The sequence below is a fragment of the Gouania willdenowi genome, chromosome 10 (assembly GCF_900634775.1).
Source record: "Gouania willdenowi chromosome 10, fGouWil2.1, whole genome shotgun sequence".
NCBI lineage: Eukaryota > Metazoa > Chordata > Actinopteri > Blenniiformes > Gobiesocidae > Gouania > Gouania willdenowi.
The window spans coordinates 5,371,295-5,385,082 of NC_041053.1; the positions used below are offsets into that span (position 1 = coordinate 5,371,295).

Consider the following 13,788-nt stretch of genomic DNA (forward strand, 5'->3'; position numbering starts at 1 on the left):
TGAAATGTGGCAAAAGGTCGAAAAGTTCAAGGGGGCCGAATACTTTCGCGAGGCACTGTACATATATACACATGTACCTTCTTTTATATACAGCATTTAACTAATGCCAAAAAACACAAACATAAATCTACTGCTTCACAAAACCCTCTAAAATATATTGACATTTTCTTTTTGAAATTAACTCATTTTTATTTCATTAACAGAATTTTCTCATTCTTTTTTGAAATTTTCTGTGATGTTGGATTCAAAATTAGGCCGAGGTCTGCATGTGGCCCCAGTGCTTCCAGTTATCTATGTCTGCATTAACTGATCTTTTTTAAATGGGTTATTTCATGGCAGTAAAAAATATAACCCAGAAATATATGTTTAGCTTTAACTGACTTTTCTTTTTCTTTCTAGAAACTAATACAAATATTTGAAAAAGCCAGGTTTTTTTAATGGCTGATTGAAAGGCAGAAGTGCTCCCACAATCTACTTAGACATTTTCTGGTTTTATTTGTTCCCAGTTTAAGACTGACTGGTTTTGTGTTTTGAAATGTCCTTTAACATATGCATTTACATTTCAAATGTTTGCATATGACACTGTGTGCAAAGTGCAATAAGGCACTGAGTTATTCACTCACACTTCCATATTATGATACACTTTGATTATGAGTGCAACATTCTGGTTTATGTACATCTTGTTTGCTTATTGAAATTGCTTTCTCAAATTGTTTTGTAATACACTTAAATATAACAGCATTTACCAACCAGGAAAATAAAATCAATCAATCTTTATTTGTATAGCGCCAAATCATAACCAATGGTATCTCAAGGCACTTTACAGTAGAGCAGTCTTAAGGATGAACTCTTCATTTTATGGATACACACATATGCATATATACGTATATACACATACATATGTATCCCACACCCAACATGAATTCATCATGGCGGCAAGGAAAACCTTCTGTTAAGCAGCAGGAACCTTGTGTGGATCCCATTCCTATGATGAACAGCCATCCACGTTATAAAAGTTGAGATCTTTAAGATTTATATTAAGATTATTGGGATTTTCACCATTTCACGAATACATTTGAAATGATCTTTAATGAGGAATGCAGTGCAATGTTTTTTGTAAATAGAATCTAAACAGTATTTATTCTTTAACAAACTGTATTATTCAAGTCAGGACTTGATGCAATATCTCAATCAACAAAAGCAATGACTAAAATAAATAAACAGCAAAATACAACATAATTTGGTCAACTTTATTTTCACTTGGTCTCAGATAAAGTACATTAGACAATTTGACAGCTGGAATTCAAGGCATTACCTTCTATCCCATCAATTCAAGCCAACACCAATAAAAATGCTAAACATGATCAAATTTAGTAGATTCACAGAACTAAACCCAAAAAGACAGAAAAAAAGAAAAAGATCAGATGCTAATGAGTTGTTTGAATCTTTATGGCTCTCACCATTACGCACACAAGCGGTTAGTTTTAAGCCAATGTGAGATCCAAACAACTTAGTGGAACTTTGTGGCTTTCCTAATAAAAACCCAGACATCTTCCAACCTCTTGAAGTACATTTAAAAAAAAAAAAAAAAAATCTAGTAAAGTCAGAAACACTCAATAAAACAAGCCACCTGATATGAATCCTTGGGTAGGTTTGATCATTAGAGCTGCTGTGCAAAGACGATGAACCACCTGATTACCAATCATTCCTTGTGGTCCCACTTTAATTATTTATTCCATTAGTGGGCCGAGCAGGGCTTTGATAAACCCAGGAAGCAGAAACATTCAAATTTAAGTATAGAGTCACCGAGCCTTGAGGAAACCTGATTAATAGCGTGAACATAAAAAAGCTCTTTTTCAATAATGGAGAGAAAGATGGAATGCACTTAAAAAAAACACTTTCAACAGTTTTTGAAAACACTAAAGTATCATTAGGGACTACATTTTTACTATACTCAGCAGTTTCCTCTAAAACAGGTACACAAATCAAACCAGTGATCCCAGAGGAACAATGACTCAGCATTAATGGAACAGTGTTACTGGGCAGCAGCTTCATCAGATGTGTCATGGTGTGTCACCCTGCTTTGCCCTCATTTCACAGCTCCTTTCACTTTGAGTCTGCTTCATGTGTTCAGTCAAGTCTATATCCTCGTCGCCATGGTTACTCAAAGTTCACCGTCCAGTCAGCGCCTGCGTTCATGCCGGGCTTACGCAGGGTCAGTACAGACGTTGAAGAGTCATAGTCGAACTCCAGCTGGTTTTCTGGTCCGTCTGGAAAAGCAGAGACTGTCAGCGATTAAAAACTTGTGATCCATTCAGATATTTTACTGAAATTAGAAACCAAAGATCAATATTTGCTGCACAAGTGCCATCAACTGCTCACATGGGCCACTTTCACTTTGTTTAGGTGAGACAGGTGTGTTCTGGATTACAATTAGGCCAAAAACAGGATATTTATACTAGGCCTGGGCAATATATTGAGATTCAAGATAGATATTTTCATTTTGGCAATATATTGTTACAGGCGATATTGTAATTTTCTAGCTTATTTTGTATTCAAATACTTGTTTTAGGAGTCGCTTTCACTATTTCTGTGAACAGCATAAAAAGCACAGTTGGATGGATCACTGAGTGCGTCCTAACCCAGACTTTCCCTTAAACAATCCACACTACAGAACTCACACACGTGCTGTCCCTCAAAAAAGAAAAAGACAAAAGTGGTACAAATTGTGCAGCTTTTGTTAATAAATGAGCCTGCGTGGCATTTTGAATCAGCAAATATAACTCAGAATTTTCTCTGGTAAGACTTAAGTTAATAAACAGAATTACATCGTATTTTTCCATTTTGAGAAAAAAAATGACAAGATATGAATTTTAGCCCACATCGCCCAGCCCTAATTTATACAATTGGTAAGTGTTTGTCACTGAAAACACATGACTCCTGTTAAGTTTGGCAAAGTCCTGATGAAACGAGGATTATCTGTACTCATCTTTACTGTGGTAGAAAGTTCAATAAAGTGGAGTCTGACCTTGGTTAGAATAAAGTTTAGTCAGTCTGTAAATACCGAGATTAAACATGTACCCAGACATTCCCCCAATAAGACCTGGTATTGATTCAGATTTCCAAAACCATTGACTCTGAAAGGTCTGATAAGATTTTTAATTACATTTTGTTACAGATAATTCACTCACATACTAATTTGACTTGAATTTAGAGGAGATTCTCAATGATCCAACGCTGTAAATAGTAAAAAGTAACAAACTTAGTGCATTATTAAAAATATTGTTGTAAGAAAACCTGAGCTCACAGCACTGCATTACATAGTAATACATAATAATTCAGGATTATATCAATCAATAAAGTCTTTCAAAGGACAAATACATTTCATTCAATTAACCCATTTTTTTTTTTTTTTTTTTTTAATAGAGCTCTATTGTCAACGTTATTTTCTAACCTCTGTTCCAGTGTTTCTCAAACGGGGGTATGTGTACCTCTAGGGGTACGCATTAATACTACAGGGGGTATTTGACACTATTTGTTAATGTTCCTTTCAGTCTTGGTCCCACCCCAGGCATGAGATGACTGGAAATAACAAAAAACATACAAATAAATGTATCCACAAACCACTAAATCAGTGTTTCTCAACCTTGGGGTCGGGACCCCATAAGTGGTCACCTGAAATTTCTGAAAACTTAAAGATGTCTTTAAGATTGTGTTTCTGTTCCAAAAAAAAAAAAAAAAAAAAAAAAAATTTAACTATTTCTACACTTTTACTTTGTGAAATATTTATCTCGTCCAACTAAAATGCCGTAAAAATAACTAAACATCTGAGCTCAAATGTGTTAAACTAATTTTAGGGGGAAAAAAAAAAAAAAAAAAAAAATGTCTTTGGGGTCACCAGAAATTCTTAATCAAAATGGGGTCACAATCAAAAAAAGGCTGGGAACCACTGCACTAAACACTGTTTCCACTTATTGACAAAATGAGGTTCTATAAAATGTGTGTTGTCAGTCATTCAATCCATCATTATGGTCTATAGTTGTTTTTAAAGAGTTTTATGAGCACATTTTGGAGTCAGACAAAGGGGGGACTTGGATTCAGAAATAAAGAGAAACTTGAACCAACAAAGTATTAGATCCACTGCACTCTTCAACATTGGTTTAGTCATTTTTAAAGGACGGTTTTTGAGGAGAACTGATGTTGCGTATGGATGAGTAGTATCTTCAATCTTCAACCTATTCAATCAAATTTTATTTTGAAATGAGCCAAACTTCATATGTAAAGTCCCATTAAGGAATTACTGACAAGTATTCAACTACTTTAGCTCTACCAGACGCAGGCAAACACAAGCTGTAGTATTGTCTGCCTACAATGAATCAAGTCTAGCATGTTTTTGTGGAAGTGATGCAGAATAAACTAAAGGCTGAAGGCAGATCACTGGACCATGTTTTTTTGACTTTCACTCACCGGCAGTCTTCATGGACACCCTGCTGGGTTTACGAGCTCCTAGAAGGACGATGCGCTCAATCCATGACTGGGTGGTAAACGTGGCGTCTGGAGCGAGGTTACTGTAAACCAACGACAGATACACTACTGTAAGACTTGAAAAATTTCAATAGTAGATCATTTAAATCACATGTCAAACTCAAGGCCTGGGAGCCAAATTCGGGTTTTTACATCATCCAATTCGGCCCGCAGGAGAAAAAATAAATAAATAAAATGACAAAACAAATCATTGTGTAATTGAAAGTCAACAATATTTGCAGCTGCTCACAGTTTTCCCACTCCTTTTATTGCAAAATTGCAGTCATTTTTAATGTTTAACTGTTGAAAAAAAAAAAACCTCAATTCTTACAAAATTCTTTAATTTTCCTCAAAATATTACATAACATTTCCTTTAATTAAATAGAAATTGGTCACAAAATCTAGGAAATTTAAAGTGGGACTGATATCTGTCACTTATTGCTTGGATATTGTCGTTTCTTACATATTATGAAGAGCAAACTAGGGCACATTAATGTTGAAATTACTCATTTTCCTGCATTAAAGCTGCTGCCCACTTGAGATTATCTGCTCAGTATTTGGCCCCTGAACTGAAAATAATAGACGGATTTTCAAAAATATTTCAGGCAATATCTAAAAGGGAATAAGGAACAAGTGATTATATTTTGGGAACAATCCGGACTGGTGTAGTGACGATGATGTCAAACTCTGGTCCGTGGGCCAATCTGATCCAAAGTCACCAATTTTTTTTATTTGAAGATAAAATAAATCCCAAATTACTTCATTTCCAGAAACACTGCACTCTCTCCTTAAATAAATGCATATGATGTTCTGTAGTTTAGACTCACACAGAGGAGAGGGCGTTGTTGACAAACGACAGCCTCCTGTGGAGGAACTCTTTCTTTTCATAATTAAAGGTATGGCCGTCATCTTCATAGAGCTCCCCTTCAGCAGTTCTCTGTAAGAGGATTAAAGCTCAGCTCCAGCACTCATACATATGTGCTACAGAACAATGAAGCAGAGAGTTGTAGGTACCTGAGGATTCAGAGCCACAAACAGAGTGTAGGGATCATGCTCCATGCAGGAGGAGGACCTGCGAACTCTGAGCTTCCTGGGAATGATGGATCCTCCTCTTTGGAAAACAGGGATCTAACAACAAAGGCAAATGTCTACTTTAAAAGCAGTAGGTCAGAACAAACAAGTGTTTTCTTCCTTTTCTGTGGTTCTTACAGAGCTCATGGTGACAGGAATATAAAGGTTCTGGGCTCCGTTATGTTTCTGGAATGTGTGGACATCAAACCAGACCTGAGAAGGAAAGGGTTTAAATGAAAAATCAGAAATGTAACGAGTGCAACATGTTTGCAACTTATTGAACCATCCATACCTCATCTTTACCAGGCAGGTAGGCAGTGACTCCCCTGGACCCTTCCTCAGTCACAGGATGCACCAGTAAATCTCTCCCTGAACACATTGAAATCAAGTTTACACACATTTCTGCAACTCTGGGTGACAAAAGCTCTTCAGTAATGTTCCACTGATAGCACAGTCATTTTTTAGAGTAATATTACTGATAAGAAAAGACAAAGACCCAAAATAAGCCAAAATCTTTGAACAGTCAACTTACTACTTTGAAAATGTCACTTGGACACTTAATTAATGCTGGTTTTTAATATTTATAGTATCATTTTTAGCGCTGGTTCTTATAATCTTGACACAATAACTTCACATTACTACACATTGTGTGTCTGCAGCTACTAATTTAATCCATGCATTTGTGTTTATTTTTTCTAATCAAAATGTCAAGAAAGATTTAATTATGATTTGTGTCCACATGGACCTTGTGTAAAAAATATAAACTGGCAAGGAAATGTATAATAATCAATTCACGTTTTCCTTTATTTTGGCCATCATTTGGCAAATGATTCGGATCATTTGATGATGATGATGATTTGAAGGTATTGCTTAAGGCAGTTATGGAGTCCACCTCCGGTGCAGGAATCATACCAGGCTGTGCACACGCCAAAATCAGTTCATGTCCACACGTCTTAAATCAGCTGTAAATTACACTAAAAAAAAAATCTATCATCTAATTTGTTTCTCATCTCTTGGTTATATTGCTAGGCTTCATTATCCATGAAAATATTGGAATTAATATTTTTGGCGTGGGCGTCTAATCTTTTTTCTGTCAGTATTACCCCTAGAATTTTTTTTTTTTAAAGGGTAAAATGATCCCCAACAGAAGTGAGAGGTAATGAGAAAAGTTGAAATGAAACATTTTAATAATTGTTAACATGTGTACGCCATAGCACTAACATGGTTCCACAGTTTTGCAACATATTTTTTCCAATTACAACTGTCATAATTGTAATTTTACATTACACAATGGCAATTATAATTGACTCAAACCATGCAGTGAGTCCATGTGTTAGATTGAGCATTAAAACATGCACTCTCACGCTGAATAAAGGTTACGTGTAGGGCTGAAACGATTCCTCGAGTAATTCGAATACAAAAAAGCCTCGAGGCTTCGTTTAATTCACGTTGCCATGGTATCACTCCCGCTTTGAAGACCACTCCGCAGCTCCGAGATCATTGTTTCACACGGACTGTAATACTGACGCACATTTAACAAGTGGCGGTATTTATTTTGCTCACACACAAACAATGGCCGAAAATGAAAGAAGTTCTTTTAAAAGACAGAAAATGTCCAAGGTGTGGAATCATTTTACGCTGCGTAAAGCGGACAACATGGTGCAGTGTATTTACTGCAAAACGGACCTGGCGTACCATAACAGTACATCCTCGATGCTGCAGCACCTGAATAGAAAGCACCCCCACGTTAACAGTGCTTCTCCGAGCGGACTCGGCCCCTCAACAAGGTAACGTATTTTTACGATTACTAACTGACACTATCGCTTTTCAGAATATTTGTGCAGTGCTTGTAATTATTAATAGCCTGTCATGAGCTGACAGTGCCAACAAGGCATGACAAATAACGAGAGAGAAAATGCACCAAAATCTCATTAATTTATCCCTCCTCACCGCAAACTCCGCTCGCGGGCACATGCACGCGAGCACACACACACAGGTTATATATATAATCTCAAAACTCGCGTTTGACCATCAGTTGCATTTATTATTGCAATTATGCTACCTCCTCCCCTCTGGCAGACGCTACAGATCACTGTACGCCAAAACAACCCGCCATAAAAACAGTTTCTTCCCCCAGGCTGTCACTCTGATCAACACTAAACAGTCAAAGAGTGTCAGTCCTGTTTCTGTGAAAAAACCCTGGAACCAAACATAACAACCCTGGATCAATCTGACACTGAGAATGTTCATGTACATACCTTTAATTTAAATGTTCTACTGCACTACTTATCAATGCTCTACTGCACTATTTTCCTTTTATTACTATTATATTTTATTATTATCTTTCTTTTCTATTATTTTCCTTTTATCTTATTTTTTTAATTTTTATTTTGTATTTATTTATTTATTTTTTATACTATTATTATTATTATTATTATCATCATCTTGTTATTTGCACATTCTAGTCTAACTACTGTTTATATTTATACTTATGTTTATACTTATTATCATCTTTTCTAGTTGATTGTTTATTGTTGAATGTTTTCACTATTGGAGAGAGCACAGTTGACCGAGTCAAATTCCTCGTGTGTACAACATACACTTGGCGAATAAAAATGATTCTGATTCTGATTATTTAATTTAATTATTCATTTATATATTTAGATTAATTAATTTAATAAATAAAAAAGATTGAAAACCTACATTCATTAGCATATAAATTTTGGTTGAGCATTTGTCTTATAAATCAATGTTTTGTTTTTTTTTCTTCCCACAGCACTTCACAGTCACGCATGGACAGTTTCGTCCGGCCAGGTCCATCATGCACTGTGGAAGAAACTGCAGTTTTCACTAAGAGCATTTTAAATATGCTCATCACCGACATGCGCCCACTGTCCATGGTGGATGACAGGATTTAGAAATATGATAAAAGCATTCAATCCCAAATACACCATTCCATCAAGAACCCATTTCACAAATATGGTGGAGCAAAAGTACTCCGAAATGATTGACAAATTAAAGAGTGTTCTTAAGGAGACAGACTGTGTTGCACTAACAACAGACATTTGGACAAGTGTGGCTGCAGAGGCTTATCTGGGGATCACATGTCATTTTTTGGGAGATGATTGGGAAATGCAGTCCCTCTCCCTTACTACAATGCCTCTGGAGGAGAGGCATACAGCCTCAAACATTGCAGATTGGCTGGAGGAGGCTGCTACCAAATTTCACATTCCTTTTAAAAAGGTGAAGGCAGTTGTCCATGATAATGGGGCCAATGTAGTGGCAGCTGCCAGAATTCTGAAAGAGAGACACGGATGGGCCTCTGTTAGATGTGCAGGGCACACACTGAATTTAGTTGTGCAGAATACACTGAAAAGTAACAAAACGATCTCAAGTTGTGTGGCCTCTGCAAGATGCCTGGTGGAGCACTTTAAAAAGAGTGAACTTGCCTGCACAAAACTTAAAGAAAAGCAGCAGCAAATGGGAGTGCAACAGCACATGTTGGTACAAGATGTCAGTACTCGCTGGAATAGCACACTTCATATGCTATCCAGGCTCCTTGAACAGAGATGGCCGGTGACTGCGGCTCTTTCTGATCCTGCAGTCAACCCACGGGGAAAGAATCACTACTTGGATCTGAAGCCAGAGCAGTGGATCTTGACTGAAGAGCTGACTCAGATTCTTGAACCTTTCGAGGGGGCTACAGTGTTTCTGAGTGGTGAACAATATGTGACCCTGTCTGCGCTTCCCCAGCTGGTGCAAACCCTCAAGAAATCCACCCTGAGTCCAGCTTTCGAAACGACACCAGTGAAGGCATTTCAGAATCTTGCTGCTGAACAGATCACTGACAGGTGGAAAGACCTGTTTACATTTAAACCTGAGGACCCCAACACAGCTCTCCTTGCTGCTGCCATGGACCCCCGGTTCAGAAAACTTAAGTTCTTGTCTTCTGAAGAATCATTTAAGGTCCAAAGCACAATTCAGACAATGGCACTAACTGTCAGAAGGCAAGGAAGACAGCCCAATGAGCAGGGAAATGAATCCACCACCAACACAGAGGAAGAATGCCCAGCTACTCAAGCCCAGGGATCATCTCGCAATGTTCTTGGATCATCATCAGACTCCAGTTGCAGTGATGAAGAGGATGAGAAGCAAAATCGAGAGGTGCAGAGGGAGGTCTTGCAGTATTTTGGTGAACATCCTCTCTCCAAAAAAGAGGATCCACTGTCATGGTGGAGAGAAAATGCAGCAAGATTCCCAACCCTGGCTAAGCTTGCAAAGTCCTTTCTGAGTATTCCAGCCACCTCAACGCCCTCAGAGCGTTTGTTCTCTGCTGCTGGGAACATTGCCTCAAAGCGTAGGGCAAGCCTTACTCCTGACCATGTCAATATGTTGACCTTTTTGCATTGTAACCACCATTTGCTCGTTTAAAGGCTTGCACATGCAAGTTCTCTTTTTTTTCTGTTTTGTACCTGTACATTTTTTGTTATTTATTTTTTGTCCTCATATGGGCTTTCACAGAAAGTTTTGTTAAACAGGCTTAGTTTTGGAGCCAATTGTTAAGCGTGAAGTGTTGAGTTTAAATAAAAACGCTTTTTGAGAGGAATAACAGTCAATTGCATGCTCATTTTAAGAGGCCTTTCATGTTGCATTACACACTATTGATATAGTTATTTAAAAACACAAAAGTGTAATTTATTCGATTACTCGATTAATCGATGGAAAAATCGACAGAATACTCGATTCCAAAATTATTCGATAGTTGCAGCCCTAGTTACGTGCAACCATTTCGGTGTAAGTCTGGCACCCTGGTAACCTTTAACAGTTTGAGACATTTACTGAAACATATTAATGTCATTATTAAATGTAAACATTTCTTACCAATCAGAAACTCATCATCGAGAGCAAACGTTGCAGGATCCTGGGGATACTCCACCCACAATGGCCTGCAACAGAGCAGCACATGGTTAACGGAGCGATCCATTATAACATTTACAATCCTTTATGCACATAGGAAAGCTCTCTTCATTTATTACATTTCTACATGCATGTTCAGTAGACGTCCAGGTGTTGGTGCCTTAGATGTAACTCAGTCAGAAGTAGCACACGGGCCGACTCACAATCAGTTTACAAGTGAAAAATCTTTTAAGTTGATACTTTTCCTCACCTCATGATGGGCTCTCCTGTGCGGTGTGCATGATAGAACTGCTGGTACCAGTAGGGCAGGAGAGTGTAACGCTGACGGACAGCCTCCCGGATCAGTGCTGTGTTTTCAGGTCCAAACAACCACGGCTCGCGGCGGGGCGTGTCCAGGTGGGCGTGAGCCCTGAAGAACGGCTGGTAGGCACCAGTCTGGTACCAGCGCACCAGTAGCTCAGCGCTCGGAGACTTGAAGAATCCACCGACGTCAGCTGTGACAAAGAGTGCAATTATTTGTACCATGACAAGGTAGAAACCGAAAACCCTCAGAGCTCATGGACACAATGTACATTTGAAACCAAGTAAATTTGATTTTTTAGGAAAACCAGTGTGAATAGCTGCTTCTCCTGTGGAAAAGGTTCAACCAATACAAGCAAATGTATGGTTTAAAACAGCACTGTAACACTATAGTCAGTCATTATTAGGGTTGGAGCCAATTATAATTGCGCAATTGATAATTACAATTATAATTGAAAAAATATGACTGTTGTAAGAGTTTATATAATTGACAGATACTGTATTGCCATAGAAATTCTATTAAAAACTGTCTATTAAAGTTTAAACGCAAACCATGTTAATAAAATATGTTTCAAATCAAGTTTTCCCACTACTTGTCAGTTCTCTTGAGGATAATTTTACCATTTTTGAGGTGGTATACTGACAGAAAAAAGGCTCATTCGCCCACACCAATATAATAATACAAATATTTTCATGAAAAACGAAGTCTAAGAAGGTAACCAAGAGATAAGAAACAAATTAGATGATTATATATTTTAGTGTATTGTACAGCTGATGAAAGACGTGTCAAAACTGACTAATAAGACTAAAAAATAATAGAAAAATAAGAAAATGCAGGTCACCGTAATGTAACGAGTTGTAATTGAACATAGATAATTGAAAACATGTGTAATTGACCCCAACCCTGGTTATCATTCTTTGTTCACACAACTCACCTCCACAGAAAGAGATGCCCACTAGCCCCAGACTCAGACACATTGGGATTGATATTTTAAGATGGTCCCACTCTGCAGCATTATCTCCAGTCCACACAGCACCTAGAGAGGCACACATACACAAAAAAAAAAATAAAAAAAAAAAAACAAAATAAAACTTATATCCTGGATTTGTAACAGATGCTTGGCTTGTATTTAATGCTTCTCAATGAGCAATTTGTCTCCGAACTTTAGAGTTACTGACCATAACGCTGTGATCCAGCAAAGAAGGCTCTGGTTAAGACAAATGGACGCTCCACTCCTCCTGATCTCTGCACCAACCCTTCTGCTGTAGCCATTTGCTGATGAACACAGGAAGTAGTTCAGATATCACTGCACTTTATAATCTGAATATGACTACATTACCAAACAATGATTTGATAATATCAAGTAAAGTCATCTAAAGAAGGAAAGTTTATTTAAAAAAATACAAAAAAAAAAAGACAGGAGACAAGGAATGTACAGTGCCTCGTGAAAGTATTCGGCCCCCTTGAACTTTTCGATTTTTTGCCACATTTCAGCCTTCAAACATAAAGATATAAAACTGTAATATTCTGTGAAGAAACAACAACAAGTGGGACACAATCATGAAGTGAAACGAAATTTATTGGATATTTCAAACACTTCTTAAATAAAAAATCAAAACTTGGGCGTACAAAATTATTCAGCCCCTTTACTTTCAGTGCAGCAAACTCTCTCCAAAAGTTCAGTGAGGATCTCTGAATGATCCAATGTTGACCTAAATGACTAATGATGATAAATAGAATCCACCTGTGTGTAATCCAGTCTCTGTATAAATGCACCTACTCTGTGATAGTCTCAGAGGTCAGTTTAAAGCGCAGAGAGCATCATGAAGACCAAGGAACACACCAGGCAGGTCCGAGATACTGTTGTGGAGAAGTTTAAAGCTGGATTTGGATACAAAAAGATTTCCCAAGCTTTAAACATCCCAAGGAGCACTGTGCAAGCAATAATATTGAAATGGAAGGAGTATCAGACCACTGCAAATCTACACAGAGCTGGCCGTCCCTCTAAACTTTCAGCTCATACAAGGAGAAAACTGATCAGAGATGCTGCCAAGAGGCCCATGATCACTCTGGATGAACTGCAGAAATGTACAGCTGAGGTGGGAGACTCTGTCCACAGGACAACAATCAGTCGTATACTGCACAACTCTGGCCTTTATGGAAGAGTGGCAAGAAGAAAGCCATTTCTTAAAGATATCCATAAAAAGTGTCGTTTAAAGTTTGCCACAAGCCACCTGGGAGACACACCAAACATGTGGAAGAAGGTGCTCTGGTCGGATGAAACCAAAAATCGAACTTTTTGGCAACAATGCAAAATGTTATGTTTGGTGTAAACGCAACACAGCTCATCACCCTGAACACACCATCCCCACTGTCAAACATGGTGGTGGCAGCATCATGGTTTGGGCCTGCTTTTCTTCAGCAGGGACAGGGAAGATGGATGGAGCCAAATACAGGACCATGCTGGAAGAACACCTGATGGAGTCTGCAAAAGACCTGAGACTGGGACGGCGATTTGTCTTCCAACAAGACAATGATCCAAAACATAAAGCAAAATCTACAATGGAGTGGTTCACAAATAAACATATCCAGGTGTTAGAATGGCCAAGTCAAAGTCCAGACCTGAATCCAATCCAGAATCTGTGGAAACACCTGAAAACTGCTGTTCACAAACGCTGTCCATCCAATGTCACTGAGCTCGAGCTGTTTTGCCAGGAGGAATTATTATTATTATGGCAAATATTCCAGTCTCTCAATGTGCAAAACTGATAGAGACAAACCCCAAGTGACTTACAGCAGTTATCGCAGCAAAAGGTGGCGCTACAAAGTATTAACTTAAGGGGGCTGAATAATTTTGCACGCCCAATTTTTCAGTTTTTTTATTTGTTAAAAATATTTGAAATATCCAATAAATTTCGTTTCACTTCATGATTGTGTCCTACTTGTTGATTCTTCACAAAAAATTACAGTTTTAT

At 37.9% G+C, this 13,788-nt stretch overlaps 1 protein-coding gene across 4 annotated transcripts in view; it reads right to left on the reverse strand.

Annotated features, from left to right (window-relative positions):
* Window positions 1-1,229: 1,229 nt before the first annotated feature.
* ganabb (glucosidase II alpha subunit b) overlaps window positions 1,230-13,788 on the reverse strand; it is a 29,600-nt gene continuing 17,041 nt past the window's right edge. For all 4 annotated transcript variants that reach the window (XM_028459417.1, XM_028459416.1, XM_028459415.1 and 1 more), the window contains 10 exons: window positions 11,992-12,088; window positions 11,748-11,849; window positions 10,763-11,006; window positions 10,477-10,541; window positions 5,888-5,964; window positions 5,734-5,808; window positions 5,539-5,652; window positions 5,352-5,461; window positions 4,468-4,568; window positions 1,230-2,270 (listed from right to left, as the gene is read on the reverse strand). In XM_028459417.1, the coding sequence (XP_028315218.1) occupies window positions 2,161-2,270; window positions 4,468-4,568; window positions 5,352-5,461; window positions 5,539-5,652; window positions 5,734-5,808; window positions 5,888-5,964; window positions 10,477-10,541; window positions 10,763-11,006; window positions 11,748-11,849; window positions 11,992-12,088 (1,095 nt within the window). In that variant the 3' untranslated portion in view covers window positions 1,230-2,160. The remainder of the gene's footprint in view (window positions 2,271-4,467; window positions 4,569-5,351; window positions 5,462-5,538; window positions 5,653-5,733; window positions 5,809-5,887; window positions 5,965-10,476; window positions 10,542-10,762; window positions 11,007-11,747; window positions 11,850-11,991; window positions 12,089-13,788) is intronic.